The sequence below is a fragment of the Narcine bancroftii genome, chromosome 2, assembly GCF_036971445.1.
Source record: "Narcine bancroftii isolate sNarBan1 chromosome 2, sNarBan1.hap1, whole genome shotgun sequence".
Classification (NCBI taxonomy): Eukaryota; Metazoa; Chordata; class Chondrichthyes; order Torpediniformes; family Narcinidae; genus Narcine; species Narcine bancroftii.
Window position 1 is genome coordinate 252,684,767 of NC_091470.1, and position 13,683 is coordinate 252,698,449.

Genomic DNA, 13,683 nt, shown 5'->3' on the forward strand with positions numbered 1-13,683 from the left:
TTTAAGAAGGAATTTCCTAGCCTTTCTTGGTCCTCTGGAAGGACAGGATTAGCGAGGAAGGAGTAGCAAAACTAATTTTAAAGAAATCCTCCTCCTGAAAAAATGCTTGGAACATGATCTTGTCCCAACCCTGTTATGAGGAAAGTAAGTACATTATATTTTGGCCACATTCTCAAATTACATCTCCCCTTCGAAACTCAAGTTTCACTGTCAAGTGCACACACATTTACCAAACCAATTCTACCTGCCCTCAAAGTCAACTGCAGCCACAGAAATGCTGGCAGAAGAAAATCCGTACTGATGGTCTCAAAGAGCAGATAGCCTAAGGCAGCCATTTTCAACCATTTTCTTTTGCTGTGACCCCCTTAAGACTTTGCTCAATATTTATAGCCCCCTTTCCTGTGAAGCAGTCAAGTTTAGCTAGTTTCTTCCATACTTCTACTGATGACATTTAAAAAATTATGATTTTAGTGCATGGCAACCGATAAATGTTCTGCCCCCCCCCCCGCCCCCCCCCAGGAGGGCCATATGGCCCTCGCTGAGAATGACTGGCCCAAGGAATCCCAACCTAGTGTCAACAACCCCCAGACTGCCTTAATGTGAACTGTAGTTCATACCAGCAAAGGAACACCCAGAAATTAGCAAGATGGGTTTCATGAGAATGAGCAGGAACTTTGAGCCGGAAAAGCATTGGCAAGCTCCATCATGAACCAGTGTCATAGACAATTTAGAAACAAGAATAACAGATAAACTAAGCCTAAACAACAGATGGTGATGGAAGGGAAGCAAGAAGATCACAACTTAAAATACGGTAACAGTGAGGACTTCTCAATGCTGCCAAAACCATCTGTGACTCAAATACCCAGACGACCAGGCCTTCTGAAAGGCTGCAATTGTCTATATTTATAGCCCCCTTTCCTGTGAAGCAGGATCGTGTACATGTACTGAGTGAACACAGACCCAGTGGGCATTCAGGCCCACTAGAGGATAGTTTGAATAACGTTGACATGAGTGGTCTTGATTCTATTCCATATGACCTAGCCTCAGAGCCACACCCATGCAACTGCTGACAAATTTGCAACCCCCGTGCCAGTGCCAGAGAACAGAATGATTTACCAGAGAACCTCAGAGCACTGTATTAATGACCACCCTCAATGAAAGAGGTATGCCTTATTGCGGTAAGGACAGAAGGGTCTTCCTGCTGCCTTCCACAGGGAAAGACCACCAGGGTTGTTACCAGCCCCCTCTTCCCAGTGGCCAAACAGAGGCTTTATTAAATCTCTCGGAGGTTTCGCTCCATCGAGGTGCAGGAAGGACATGATCTTCACTGCACCTGCTGCTGCTAGAGAAATGCAAGGATCAGCATCAACCATTCTACATGGCCTTTTATAACCTCACAATAGATCTTATTGTTGGTGTTTGGATAATCATACCATTTATGAAGATCATTCCAACTAAAAGCTAAAATTTAACAAGTGAATGAACCACAGGCCCATAGACGCCTTATTTTTAAGTAAAAATATATTTTTAAAAAAGCTAGGACCATTAACCTACAGCTAGCACGTGCATTGAACCACTATTTCTTGACTGATCTTGAAGTAAATTACTCTGGAGGCTTGGCAGCTGCCACGGAAAGAGTCCATCTGCTTCAAACCTATGAAAAAGGTTAGAAAAGGACATTAATTAAATCTGCACAGAAGAAACTAAAAGCATTCCACTAAATCATAATATTTAAAGGAAATGATTTTGCATTTGCCCCTGTGCTCTCCTTTAGTCAGCCTGATGCAGGATCTACTCCTCTATATCATGAGGAGTCTGACAGCAGTGCTCATTACTGGATTTGGTAATCCAACTCAAGCAACCGGTCCTGGACTTGGTGTCAGGCTACAAGTCTGGGTGGACTGCCATTAAATGTCCAAATGTCAGCAGAGCTGCTACCCATTTGATACCCTTCCCTCTTTCTCATTGAGTTATGCACAAAATAATTTTCTTTCCCATGTGCTAAGCTGTCTTTGAATTAACTAGTGGCCATATTGTCTCCAAGACACAGTTGTTTATGGGTTCAAGTCCTAGCTGAGTGCTAGGTTGATCCTCCTACGTGCTTGTTTTAAGCTGAAGCTCTCCGAGGATCATGTTTGAAAGAAAAACTGGAGAGTTATTCCTCACTCAGTATGACTCATTGATTGTTTTCACTTTGCTGTCTGTGGGAGCTTGCTGTGCTCAACTGGCCATCTTTGTTATCTGCATTATGACAATGGCCATGCTTTAAACATCTGTATTACTGCCTGTCAGGAAGTTGTGCACCATTTCAATGTGGCCAAGACAATTAACAGTGCCAAATGTTCCCGCTGCCCACAAAACACCTTGGAGGCCAATGTATCCCACTCATCCACAAACAGTTTACAATCTGTGAGTCCAGACCTGCTTTAAAGTATTGAACATATTAATATTTGAATACAAATAACCTTTTTAAATAAGATACAAAATTGCTGGAAGCTACAGCGATTGGCAGAATATGTATAAATTATTTGTGGCTATATTATTTACCCTTTAATTACACACATCAGTGACATGGAAAGGAAACCTCAATATATATTTCATTAACTGTAAGGTCATTAGAAAATTATGCTGTGCAGAAAATCCATATCACACTGTATTTTGGAGAACTTGTGAGCATGTTTTATTAAATACAATTGATCATGTTGAATTACTAAATTACTTACTGGTTGCTGCCCACTTCAGAGGGAGGAGGTGTAAGGTGAACTCCACCATTTCATCAATATTGTTTAATTTATTTGATTTATTAAATCAGCATGTCAGAATCTTTGAATGGAAGTTAATCAGAAGAATCAAATGAATCACAGTTGTTTCATTGAGTTTGCAACATCGCCCAAGTAGAGAGAGCTTGTTGATCTATCATCGTTGGGAATGTGGTATATAGTTCCTGCTCAAGTTCATGAGGCGACATAGCTGATAATTGTACCCATGATAGTACCCAGTTTTGGGGAATCAGTTTTCTGCTCAAAATTGATTTACATTTCAAAACATGCACAACTTGCCAACACACAGAATAATCAGACAAAACGTTATCTTTTGTTTAAAAAAGGCAATTGATTTAAAAGAAAGCCCTGGACTCATTTAAGACAGGTGATGATTGGATGCGGTTTGAATAGTGCAACTGAAAGCGGGTCCATTACAAAACAAAAAGTATTTGTTTTCACAGTGACGAGTCAAATGGAGTAGTAGGCGGTCTTTAGGAAGGCAAGACTGGTTGTCCACTGCTCTGTAAGTTTGAGGTTTCTGCATTCAATAATGCATTTGGGAAAGTTCTGTACTTTATTTTCCTGTTTAATCTGGCAAAAGCATTTCTACTGTCTCATGAGATTGCCTGGCTAATTATTTTGTTCTCCTGAGCTGGCCTTTCCAACTTAATATAAAACACTGTTGTTTCTCTGGGACAGATGGCTGGGGATACATATCCCAGTTTGCAAACATTTGTGCATGTATTTAGACTGCCGGAATGCGACACCTTTTGCTATTCACCAACCTGTGCTACATCCTGTGAATTGGCTTGTGCATTCATCTTCCCCTGGTGTCTGCCCGAACCTTTGACCTTCCCTCTGTTCTCTCTGTCCCTCCTCCCTTTTATCTGCAATTTAAAAAACTTATTTAGCTTTCAACCTTTACAAGTTCTGTTGAACAATATTTTTCTCTCTCCACAGATGCTGCATCACTTGCAGCGTTTTCCCAGCATTTTCTAGTTTTAGATTAGTATTATATTTACTGTCCTGTTTCCAGCAGTTTTAATTACTTGCTCATCACATTTGGCTGCCTGCTGTTATTTTTAGAGAATGTAACATTTAAAACTTTAAGGCATATTTTTCTAACCAATAAAGTTTTGGCCAGATCTACAAGCACAATAGCATACACTTCCAATAATGATTAAAACATTAGAAACAGTAATTTTAAATATAAACGAGACACATAAAAGACTGTAGATGCTGGAATCTGGAGGGAAAAACTGTCTGTTGGAGAAATTCAGCTGGTCATGCAGTATCAGTGAGCTAAAATGAATTGTCATTGTTTTGTGTTGAACCCTTTATTGAGGTACTATTGCTCTCACATACAGTATATCAGATTTATTGTCAGAGTACGTACATGACATCATATACAGCCCTGAGATTCTTTTTTCCTGTGGGATAGGCAGAATTAACACTTATTGGTAGTGCCAAAAAATTATACAATGTACACATGTAAACAATTAAAGAACTGTAAACAGATAATGAATGCAAACAAACTGCAATACAGAGAGAATTTTTAAAAAATCAATAAAGTGCACAAGTAAGAGTCCATAAATGAGTCCCTGATTGAGTTTGTTATTGAGGAGTCTGATGGTGGAGGGGTAGCAGCTGTTCCTGAACCTGGTGGTGCAAGTCGTGTGGCACATTTACCCCTTTCATGATGGTAGCAGTGAGAACAGAGTATGTGCTGGATGATGTAGGTCCTTGATGATTACTGCTGCTCTCCAATGGCAGCATTCTCTGTATACTGTATGTTCTTGACGGTGGAGAGGGTTTTGCCTGTGATGTCCTGAGCTGTGCCCACTACCTTTTTCAGGGCTTTCTACTCAGGGGTATTGGTGACCCCATATCATATACACGACCTAGTTAACCCTAATGCTTGTATCAATATCCCAAAGCAGTGTTGTCAGTTTATTACTGAATAATTTTGGGGAAGATTATTGTCGACAAATTGATTGCTGCATGATGTGCTATCAATAACTCCAAAGACTGGAAGTTATCTGACTGATAGGCTTTTATTGCCATAAACAGAAGGCACATCTCATGTTGCTGACCCGAGACCCAAGCTTGTCCTGGGGGAGTGGTAATGGCATTGGTGCCTTTATTAGGGGAATTAAGGGGAAGGGGCTGAAGGTACAATCAGCAAGGGACGGGCGAGCCATGCACATACAAACAGTATTAAAAGTGGCTCCACCACATTCACCCCTTCTTTTAAAAGAAGTCAGAAAGGGTGAAATGGGTTCCATGTCCATCACAAATTCAGTCTGTCCAGTGATCTTGTCCACCATTGTGACCATTGTAGTGTCAGGTGTGGCTCAGCTGTTGACTCCTGGTCATTGTTGGTAGGTGGGATGTCTGGCAAACACTGAGACAGTTGGGGCGGGGGCTGGGGTAGGGTGGCATGATACGTCGTGGGGTGGTGGATGTGGTGGTTGGTCAGCAGGATTCCCAGGTCCTTGCTCCCACCCGGGGCACAGTGTTCTTGCTCCCATCCTGGTATGCCATATAGGCATATTGGGGGTTGGTGTGGAGGAGGTGGTCTGTCTCAATCAGTGGGTCAGACTTGTGGTTTCTCACATGCTTCTGGAGCAGGACTGGCCGTGGCGATGTCAACCAGGATAGCAGCGTGGTCCCTGACACGACTTCTTGGGGAAGGAAAACAACCTTTCATGTGGAGTGGCATTGGTGGCGGTGTACAGGAGGGATCTAATTTTGTGGAGCACTTCAGAGAAGACCTCTTGCCAACGGGAGACAGGCAAGCCTTTTGACCTCAGCGCTAGGAGGATGGCCTTCCAGACGTGGCGTTTTCACTTTCCACCTGGCTGTTCCTTCGGGGGTTGTAGTTGGTGGCCCTGCTAGTGATGATACCTCTGGCTGGCAGATATTGGCGCAGCTCATGAAGGAGGACCCCTGGTTACTATGAATATACCAGGGGTATCCAAATGGTGAAGGGGTTGCACAAGGCTTAATGAAGGTTGCAGTGGTCATGTCCGGGCAGGGATTGGCAAAGGGGAAACACAAGTACTCATCGATGATGTTGTGAAAATACACGTTGTGGGTGAAAGAGGGCAGGGGCCCCTTGAAATTCATGCTCAGTCGGTCAAAGAGGCCATAATCAGATGCAAACAATCTGGCTGGTAGAAGTGTAGTTTGCTCTTCGCACAGATCTGGCAGTTTCTGGTCATCATCCTGATGTCCTCAACTGAATAGAGGAGGTTGCAGGTTTTGACGAAATGGAAGAACCTGGTGACCCCACGGTGGCAGAGGTCGTTGTGGAGTGCTTGTAAACAGTCTATCTGCAAGACCCTCAGGACAGGACATCCAGAGGCTCGTTGAGCTTTCCGGGCAGGTACAAGATATCATAGTGGTAGATGAAGAGTTCTATTCTCCACCTCAGAATCTTATCATTCTTGATTTTACCCCATTGCTTGTTATTGAACATGAAAGCGACAGCACGTTGGTCAGTCAGCTGGGCAAATCATTTGTTGGCAAGCTAGTGCCTCCAGTTACATACCACCTCAACAATAATCTGGGCCTTCTTCTTGATGGAGGAATGCCAGATCTCAGGGCCTTGGAGGGGGCAGGAGAAAAATGCTACTGGGTTGCCTGCCTGTTTAAGTGTGACAGCCAGGGCAAAGTCAGACGCATCGCTCTCCACCTGGAATGGATGGATTCGTCCACAGTGTGCATCATAGCCTTGGCAATATGCCTTTGTGGCTGAAGGCCTCACAGGCCTCTGCTGACAGGGGCTTTTACAAGGGGGCAGGCCTTATCTGCATAGTTGGGCATAATAGAAGAAAACCCCAGGCACCTTTTAAGGGCCTTGAGGTTGTAGGAGCTCCAACAGGAGGAGAATGTGGTTGGGATCGGGGCAGTAACTACATTCTCCTCAAAGCAGCTGAGTATAGTCAGGCATGATGTGTGGAATACACATTTATCTTTGTTGTAGGTGAGGTTAAGGCTTTTGGCTGTCTGGAGGAATTTCCAGAGATTGGCGTCATGGTCCTGCAGATTGTGGCCTCAGATTGTGACATGGTCGAGGTAGGGGAATGTGGTCAGCAGCCCGTGCTCGTCCACCATTTGGTCCATCACCCTCTGGAAGATGGAGACTCCATTGGTGGCCCTGAAGGTGACCCTCAGAAAGTGATAGAGGTACGTGGTTCGCTGGACAGTTAGGAAGCTGATGGTATGCTGACTTTAAGTCAATGGTGGAAAATACCCGATATTGGTGATTTGTTTTACCATGTCGACTATGCAAGGGAGGGTGTACGCATCCAGTTGTGTAAACCTGTTAATAGTCTGTCTGTAGTCCATAACCATTTGGTGTTTTTCCCCACTCTTAACCACCACGACCTGAACTCTCCAGGGGATGGTACTGGATTTGATTATCCCCTTGGTTCCCAGCGCTGTTAGGTGGCACTGAAAGTCAAACCCCAGTAGTACAAGCATGCAGAATTGCGGCAACACAAGAAGTTTAGTTTTTGTACTCTGTACCATGCACAGTCAGCGTCACTATGCAGCTGCCACGGATCTCTGCCGAGTGGGACTTAGAGATCATGGAGACTTGTAACTCATTGGTTTCACCGCGAGGGAGTAAGACTGGACTGTGTTGGGTTGGATGAAGCTCTCCGTGCTCCCGCTATCAAACAGGCTGCTCGTCTTGCGCTCATTTATCACTATGTCCGTCATTGACCTGGTGAGCTGATGAGGGCGGCTTTGGTTGAGCATGACTGAAGCCAGAGTAGCGTCACTGTCTGATCCACTGTACTGGCTCATGGTCTGATAAGATGGCAGCGTCCAAGATGGTGGTCCCCATGGCATGCATGCAGTGCTTTTGTTGTTCGTCAGAAGTGACATTGTCCAAGGTGGCGGCGCCCACAGCATGCATGCGGTGCTGTGTTGTTCGTTGGAAGTGACAGCGTCCAAAATGGCCATGACCCCCCACTGCCCACACATGGTGCTGCCTGGGTTAGAAGGTTGCTTGGATTTGCATACCTTTGTGTAGAGTACCTTCTTTCTGCAGCCGGAACAGACCATGTCATTTGCCGGGCAGCACTTCCTAGCATTCGCCTGGATGCAGAAGTAGCACTTGTGGTGTTCGCTGGCAGTGGCAGAGGCCATAGTCAGGTCAGGATATGAGGTGGCCTGCAATCCCGCATCCTAAGATGTCAGCGCCTGTGTTCCCCACGCAGCGGCCATGTTATTGGTCAAAAAAGAGTCCACGTTGTGAAGGTCTATTTCCAGAGGTTTATCTAATTCAATGGCTTTCTGCAGCTTCAGCTCACCCTGTTCTAGCAGTCACTGGCAAATGTAATCCAATCTGATGATCTCGGATCAGCTCCTTCATGTACTCTTCTGCTGATACAGCCTTGCAGCCACAGGTCCGTCTGAGGTCTCGCAGAACCCGAAGGTAATCATCGATCGACTCCCCAGGTTTCTGCTTACGTGTGGCTAGGACCTGCCTGAATACCTGAGCCAGGTACTGGCCTTTCATAATGTCCATTGCTTTGGTGTCTCTGACCATCAAGTAAACGCAGTGCCTGACCAGTGAGTACAGTAAGTGCAGCTTGTCTGCGTTGGATTGGACAATCACGGTGGAGGCCTGCAGAAACACACTGAAGCAGCGTAGCCAGAGTTCAAATGTCAGATACTTCCAGTGATCATAGGTCAATTTCCAGCCTCTCTGGTCTCAACAACTTGTCCATTCCAAAAAAGTTATGGTAATAAAATTGATGCGCTATCGGTAACTCCAAAGATTAGAATTTACCTACTGATGGGCTTTTATTACCATAAACAAAAGGCACTTCTCATGTTGCTGACCCAAGACCCAAGCTTGTTCTAGGGGAGGTTCTAGGTGGCGTTGCCGCCTGTATTAGGGGAATCAAGGGGAGGAGCCTCAGGTTCAATCAGCAAGGGGCAGGCCAGCCATACATATACAAACAGTATTAACAGAGGTTCCACCTCACTGCAATACTTACTTTACAATAATTTGAAATTGGGGTATTCTGAAAGGAACTACCAAAATAAATGTGCATCCCATTAACACGGCAGCAGAGTCAATACCTTAATTTTGCTCAGTGGAAGAATAGCCAATTGTAATCTTTTACGATGCAGGTAAATCAGAGCAATGCTTCCAGTGCTATCTATTTTAATCTCACAACAGTTTATAAATTTAGTGCTGAAAATGATGAATTATTAGCCAAACTAAGAAAACAAAAAGTATTCGGATCAACGTGTAATACCAGTTTTGGGTCACTTACACACCCCACTGAACTAAATGTTATTCTGCAAAAGGGAAGGATTATTGAAAGTGACATTCACTAATCAATGGTTTATTAATGGTAAATTTAGGAAATTGCATAGTTAAAATTCACTAAATGTTAAATCTGTGTTCAATTTGGGTACCTGCCAGTTAAATCAATAGAGCCAAACAAGGCAGCTGATAATACTGGCTCATACAAAAAGAATTTTGTAATGTTTTACAATATACAGTATATAGCAATCAATATCTGATAACAGTACTCCATTGAAAATGTGGTAGATATTCCTCTATTAGAGAAACTTGCTGCTAGGTTTCTATTTTGTACGAATTGATCTGCCAACCCAATAAAAAAAAAACAAAATCTAACCTACAAGACCAAATCCCCTGCAGAATTCCTGACAAATCCATGCAGAACTGCTGGCATTTACCTTGGAGTTACACAGAAGTTTGGAGTTCCTCCACTTGGTGTGATTTCCCAATCACACTCTGACTTTGGACTACTCATCTAAACTTCAACAGATTTCCCAAGAACCTTGAAGGAAAAATCTGGCACAGAACATGTTGAAGGGAACCTTTTGAATATCAGGGAGAATCTTAATTATAAACTGGTAGAATGTTTCCATTTTATTATTTTTAGTGTTCTCAAATGCTTTACTGTATAAAACCTTTCAGCTGAATTACAGTATACTAAATATAGTTTTTGAGAGTTTTTCAGAGACATTCATAATCACTCAATCTTCTTGACAGCTGGGGAAGCCTGGGGAAATGTGCTTAACCAGCTGTCAACACATTTCCATAAGCAATGCCTAATATTTACACTTGAACGGCCATGTGCCCTGCTTGATCTTGTTGCTGGGGTGAGAATCAACTTCATGTAGAAGCTAGTACAGCAAACCCACTCAAGGTCATGAAGAGATTTAGCAGGCAAGTCATCAAAATGCCTAAATGGCTACTGTTGCTCAGCAGAGAGTCCAGATGTATATTTCAGATCTCTTTGACCAAGATTCTGTAGTTCTAATTTAATGAGCTGGCAGGGTCCACCATCAACATTTTGAGAAACTGGTAGCAACTCTAAGACTTCTGAACATGCATAGTTGAACAAAGAAATCCCAGAGGTGTTGTGACACTGTACTCACCCATTAAAGTAATATAAACTTCAGGTATTGATGACCTCTTGATTGAAAATCTCATTTTTAAAAGCTTACTGAATCATTTATTATTCATAAATTTTCTGATTTTTAAGGAAAATTACATTTGTTGACAGTAATTCCCCTAGATAAATATTTTTTTTAAATCATGTATTTCAAAATAATTATTTAAAAATGTTTCTTGTATTTAATGTTTCAGTGTCTGTAAATGTTCTGGTGTTAGTTAAAAGTTGCCATGTGTGAGGATTCTTTAATCTTTGGACAATTTGATGGTACCTCACTTGTTTCTATAAGTCTATTCCAGCTTAGAAATTACTATTAGGATGAACGAGCTGGCTTGTTTTCTACTGCAAGTCATCCAGTACAGAAAAGGGCTCTTCCACACACTCAATCCAAACTGAGCATCAGCCACTGATTTGTATTAACCTTGTACTGATCTAATTTTATGACACCAGCCGGAACAAAGTGGCCTCCCGTCCCCATCCTAATATGATGTACTAATGATACACAGTAGCTGCAGTGGCACAATCTATGAAGTCCACTGCAATTGCTCACCTGGGCTACTCTGATATATAACATCCAAACCCATAAACTTTACCAATAAGGACAAGGGCTATGGGCTTATTAAAACATCACCACCTGCAAGTCCTTCTCCAAGGATATTGCTGATCCATCTTCACTGCTTGATCTAAGCCCTTGAAATCCACCCTCAACAGTACTGTAAGAGGACATGCAGAAGGATAGCAGAGGCTCAAGAAAGTGTTCACCAGCATCTTTTCAAAGGCTATATGGAATGGGTACAAAATACTGACCTTGACATCTATACCTTGATGTTTACAAATGAACAAAGGTAAAAACAGAATTTGGAAGCTAATGATGTGAATGGGACTGGGAAGGTGTGAATATGAAGGTAAGGGCAGAGGGTAAATGGTTCAGAGATATATCAAAGCTTTAACATAAAGCTCAAACAGAGGGAATACCTCTACTGATGAACCCTGACCAATAATTTCACATGCCACATCTGTACTTCTTTTAAGTCCAGAATCAGACACATTGGATTTTGTTTTACCAGGATATGTGTCATCAGGTATTTTATTCCGTTTGATTGCTTGAAAGAGCAAGGAAGAATGAGAAGAAGACAGGGAAGAAGAGGGATCCAGAGTGAGTAATGTACACCTGTTCATTATTGGACTACAGAACCAATCCCAGTGGATAGGATTAGTATAGATAGGTAAAATGGGTGGCATGGACATGATGGGCCTGTTTCTATCCTGTATAACTCTAGAACACTCTTCACCTCCTTCTCCTCTATCTCCTCCTCCCTCTCAGCCTTGCTTCTCAGGCCCAGTTTGTGTTAACTGTGCAGGGGAGCATTTGTCAGGAAGAGCAGGCAGAGGTGACACAATTAACATCAGGCCAGCAATTAAGTGATTTTTCTCCTCTCTTCTGTAACTGTCTCAGGTGTTTGGATCCGAGAACAATGCAAGCTTCATGCAGAAACCAACAAGTGAACTGGACACTGGCAAGCAATGCTCCTCATCGCCTGACCTCCAAGAGAGGCAGAATAAGCTGTGAGTATCATTATGCAGAGTCCACGTAGCATTTTGCACATAAGGACTTGTTCCAATGCATTTCATAGAAGCCATTGTCAGTAGATAGGCACTTTATGGTTGGCTTAGAGATGGTGTCCTGAAGGGCCTGTTTCTGTGCTCTATGACAAACAAAACACAGAATAAAACAATGAGACATTCATTGAGTGAATCACTGATGGTGTTAACAGCACTGCCACTTTGCAACAGCAATAATTTGGAATCAGTCCTGACCTTCACAAACCTGCCCTTGACATCTATACCTTGATGTTTACAAATGAACAAAGGTAAAAACAGAATTTGGAAGCTAATGATGTGAATGGGGCTGGGAAGGTGTGAATATGCGGGTAAGGGCAGAGGGAAAATGGTTCAGAGATATATCTGATGTGGCATGTGAAATTATTGGTCAGGGTTCATCAGTGGAGATATTCCCTCTGCTTGAGCCTTATGTTAAAGCTTTGTGTGTTTACTGAGGTACTCCCATTTTATCCCTCAGATTTGCAAGATGCTAGGTTAAAAGGCCAATGTAATTTGCCTATAGATAAGTGATGAAATCTAGCAGGAGTTGATGAGAATACATGGATAATAGGCAACAGAGAAAAAAAATCAGGAAATTGGATTTCTCTATGTATAGGCATTGACTTAATAGGCCAATAGTCTTCTAGAAGTATGACATCAATGCTGAAGTGGACTGATTGTCTCGAATCATGGTCCAGGGTCCCCAGGTTTTTCCCTCTCACTTGGACTCGATGTGGTCTGGACTCCCCACCTTGGAGTCAGGTGATCACACTGACCCAGTGCAGATGGCCTATCCTAAAACTTCATTGGATATTTGACTCTAGGCAAGGACAGAGTTGGGTTGTCAACGCTTCCAATGAGGTGAAGAGGCTTTGAATATTTGACATTAGGTACTCTGAAAGGAATACTGAAGTTTAATAAATAAAGACAAAACTATTTATTGAATTGATGGTATGTAAAAGCACAGAATTTAAAAAAAAAATCATATTAAAATACCGGTAATTAAAATAAAATTTGCCTTTGTACCCGGTTAATGTCAGGTAGAACCAACAAGACTAGTCTGAATGTATCATTAAGTCCCAGACTTAGTTTTCTCATGAGCTCTGATTGATTCAAACAGATGAATGCTAGCGATTCTCTTCAAAACAACCAACCATAGCCACCATATTTACACCACAGTAAATTTATAAATTTAAGAGCATTGCAATTAAAATCATTGTCATGTCTGTCTTTTCCCATAAATCAATAGCTTCAGTAAATTCAGGAAACTCGCCTGGACATGGGGTTTAACAGGAGAACAAAGCAGTGAAAATGGTTGGCGTTCAAACCAAGCCTCTCAATAAAATTGCCTAAAATTAGATGGTAGTAATTCTTAAAAGAAACTGTGGCCATGGTTTCAACCCATGGATAAGTGAGATTAAACACTACCAACCATGTCACGACAAGACAACAAAAATTTGTATTCATAAGATATATTTAATAGAGTAAAATGACCTAGGGTGTTCAAGAAGGAGTACTTTTAAATAGCTAAGAATTTATGAGGACAAGGAAACCAAAGGCTTCTCAGAGAATGGTCCTTAACAAGCATCTTAAAGGAAGAGAGAGAGATTCAGGTCAAATGGTTTAGAGAAGGAACTCCAGAACTTTGATTCATAGAACTCAATAGTACAGAGACAGGCACTTTGGTCCAACTCGTCCATGGCAACCAAGATGCCTACCTGAACTTGTTGTTGAAATTTACCAACATTTGGCTCATACCCCTCTGAAACTTTTCTATTCATATCTTAGGCAGCTGACCACATAGCATAATAGTGGAATAGTAGAATTTGAGGATGCGATAAATGCATTTAGAGTCAGAGATATTC

The 13,683-nt window shown here is 42.4% G+C and overlaps 1 protein-coding gene across 11 annotated transcripts in view; it reads left to right on the plus strand.

Annotated features, from left to right (window-relative positions):
• Positions 1–13,683, plus strand: part of ofcc1 (orofacial cleft 1 candidate 1) — a 341,671-nt gene that overhangs the window by 307,447 nt on the left and 20,541 nt on the right. For 10 of the 11 annotated variants that reach the window (XM_069920841.1, XM_069920839.1, XM_069920847.1 and 7 more), the window contains one exon: positions 11,673–11,782. In XM_069920841.1, the coding sequence (XP_069776942.1) occupies positions 11,673–11,782 (110 nt within the window). Of the gene's footprint in view, positions 1–11,283; positions 11,373–11,672; positions 11,783–13,683 lie in introns of those variants that run through there. The other variant, XR_011352133.1, reaches the window with a different exon arrangement.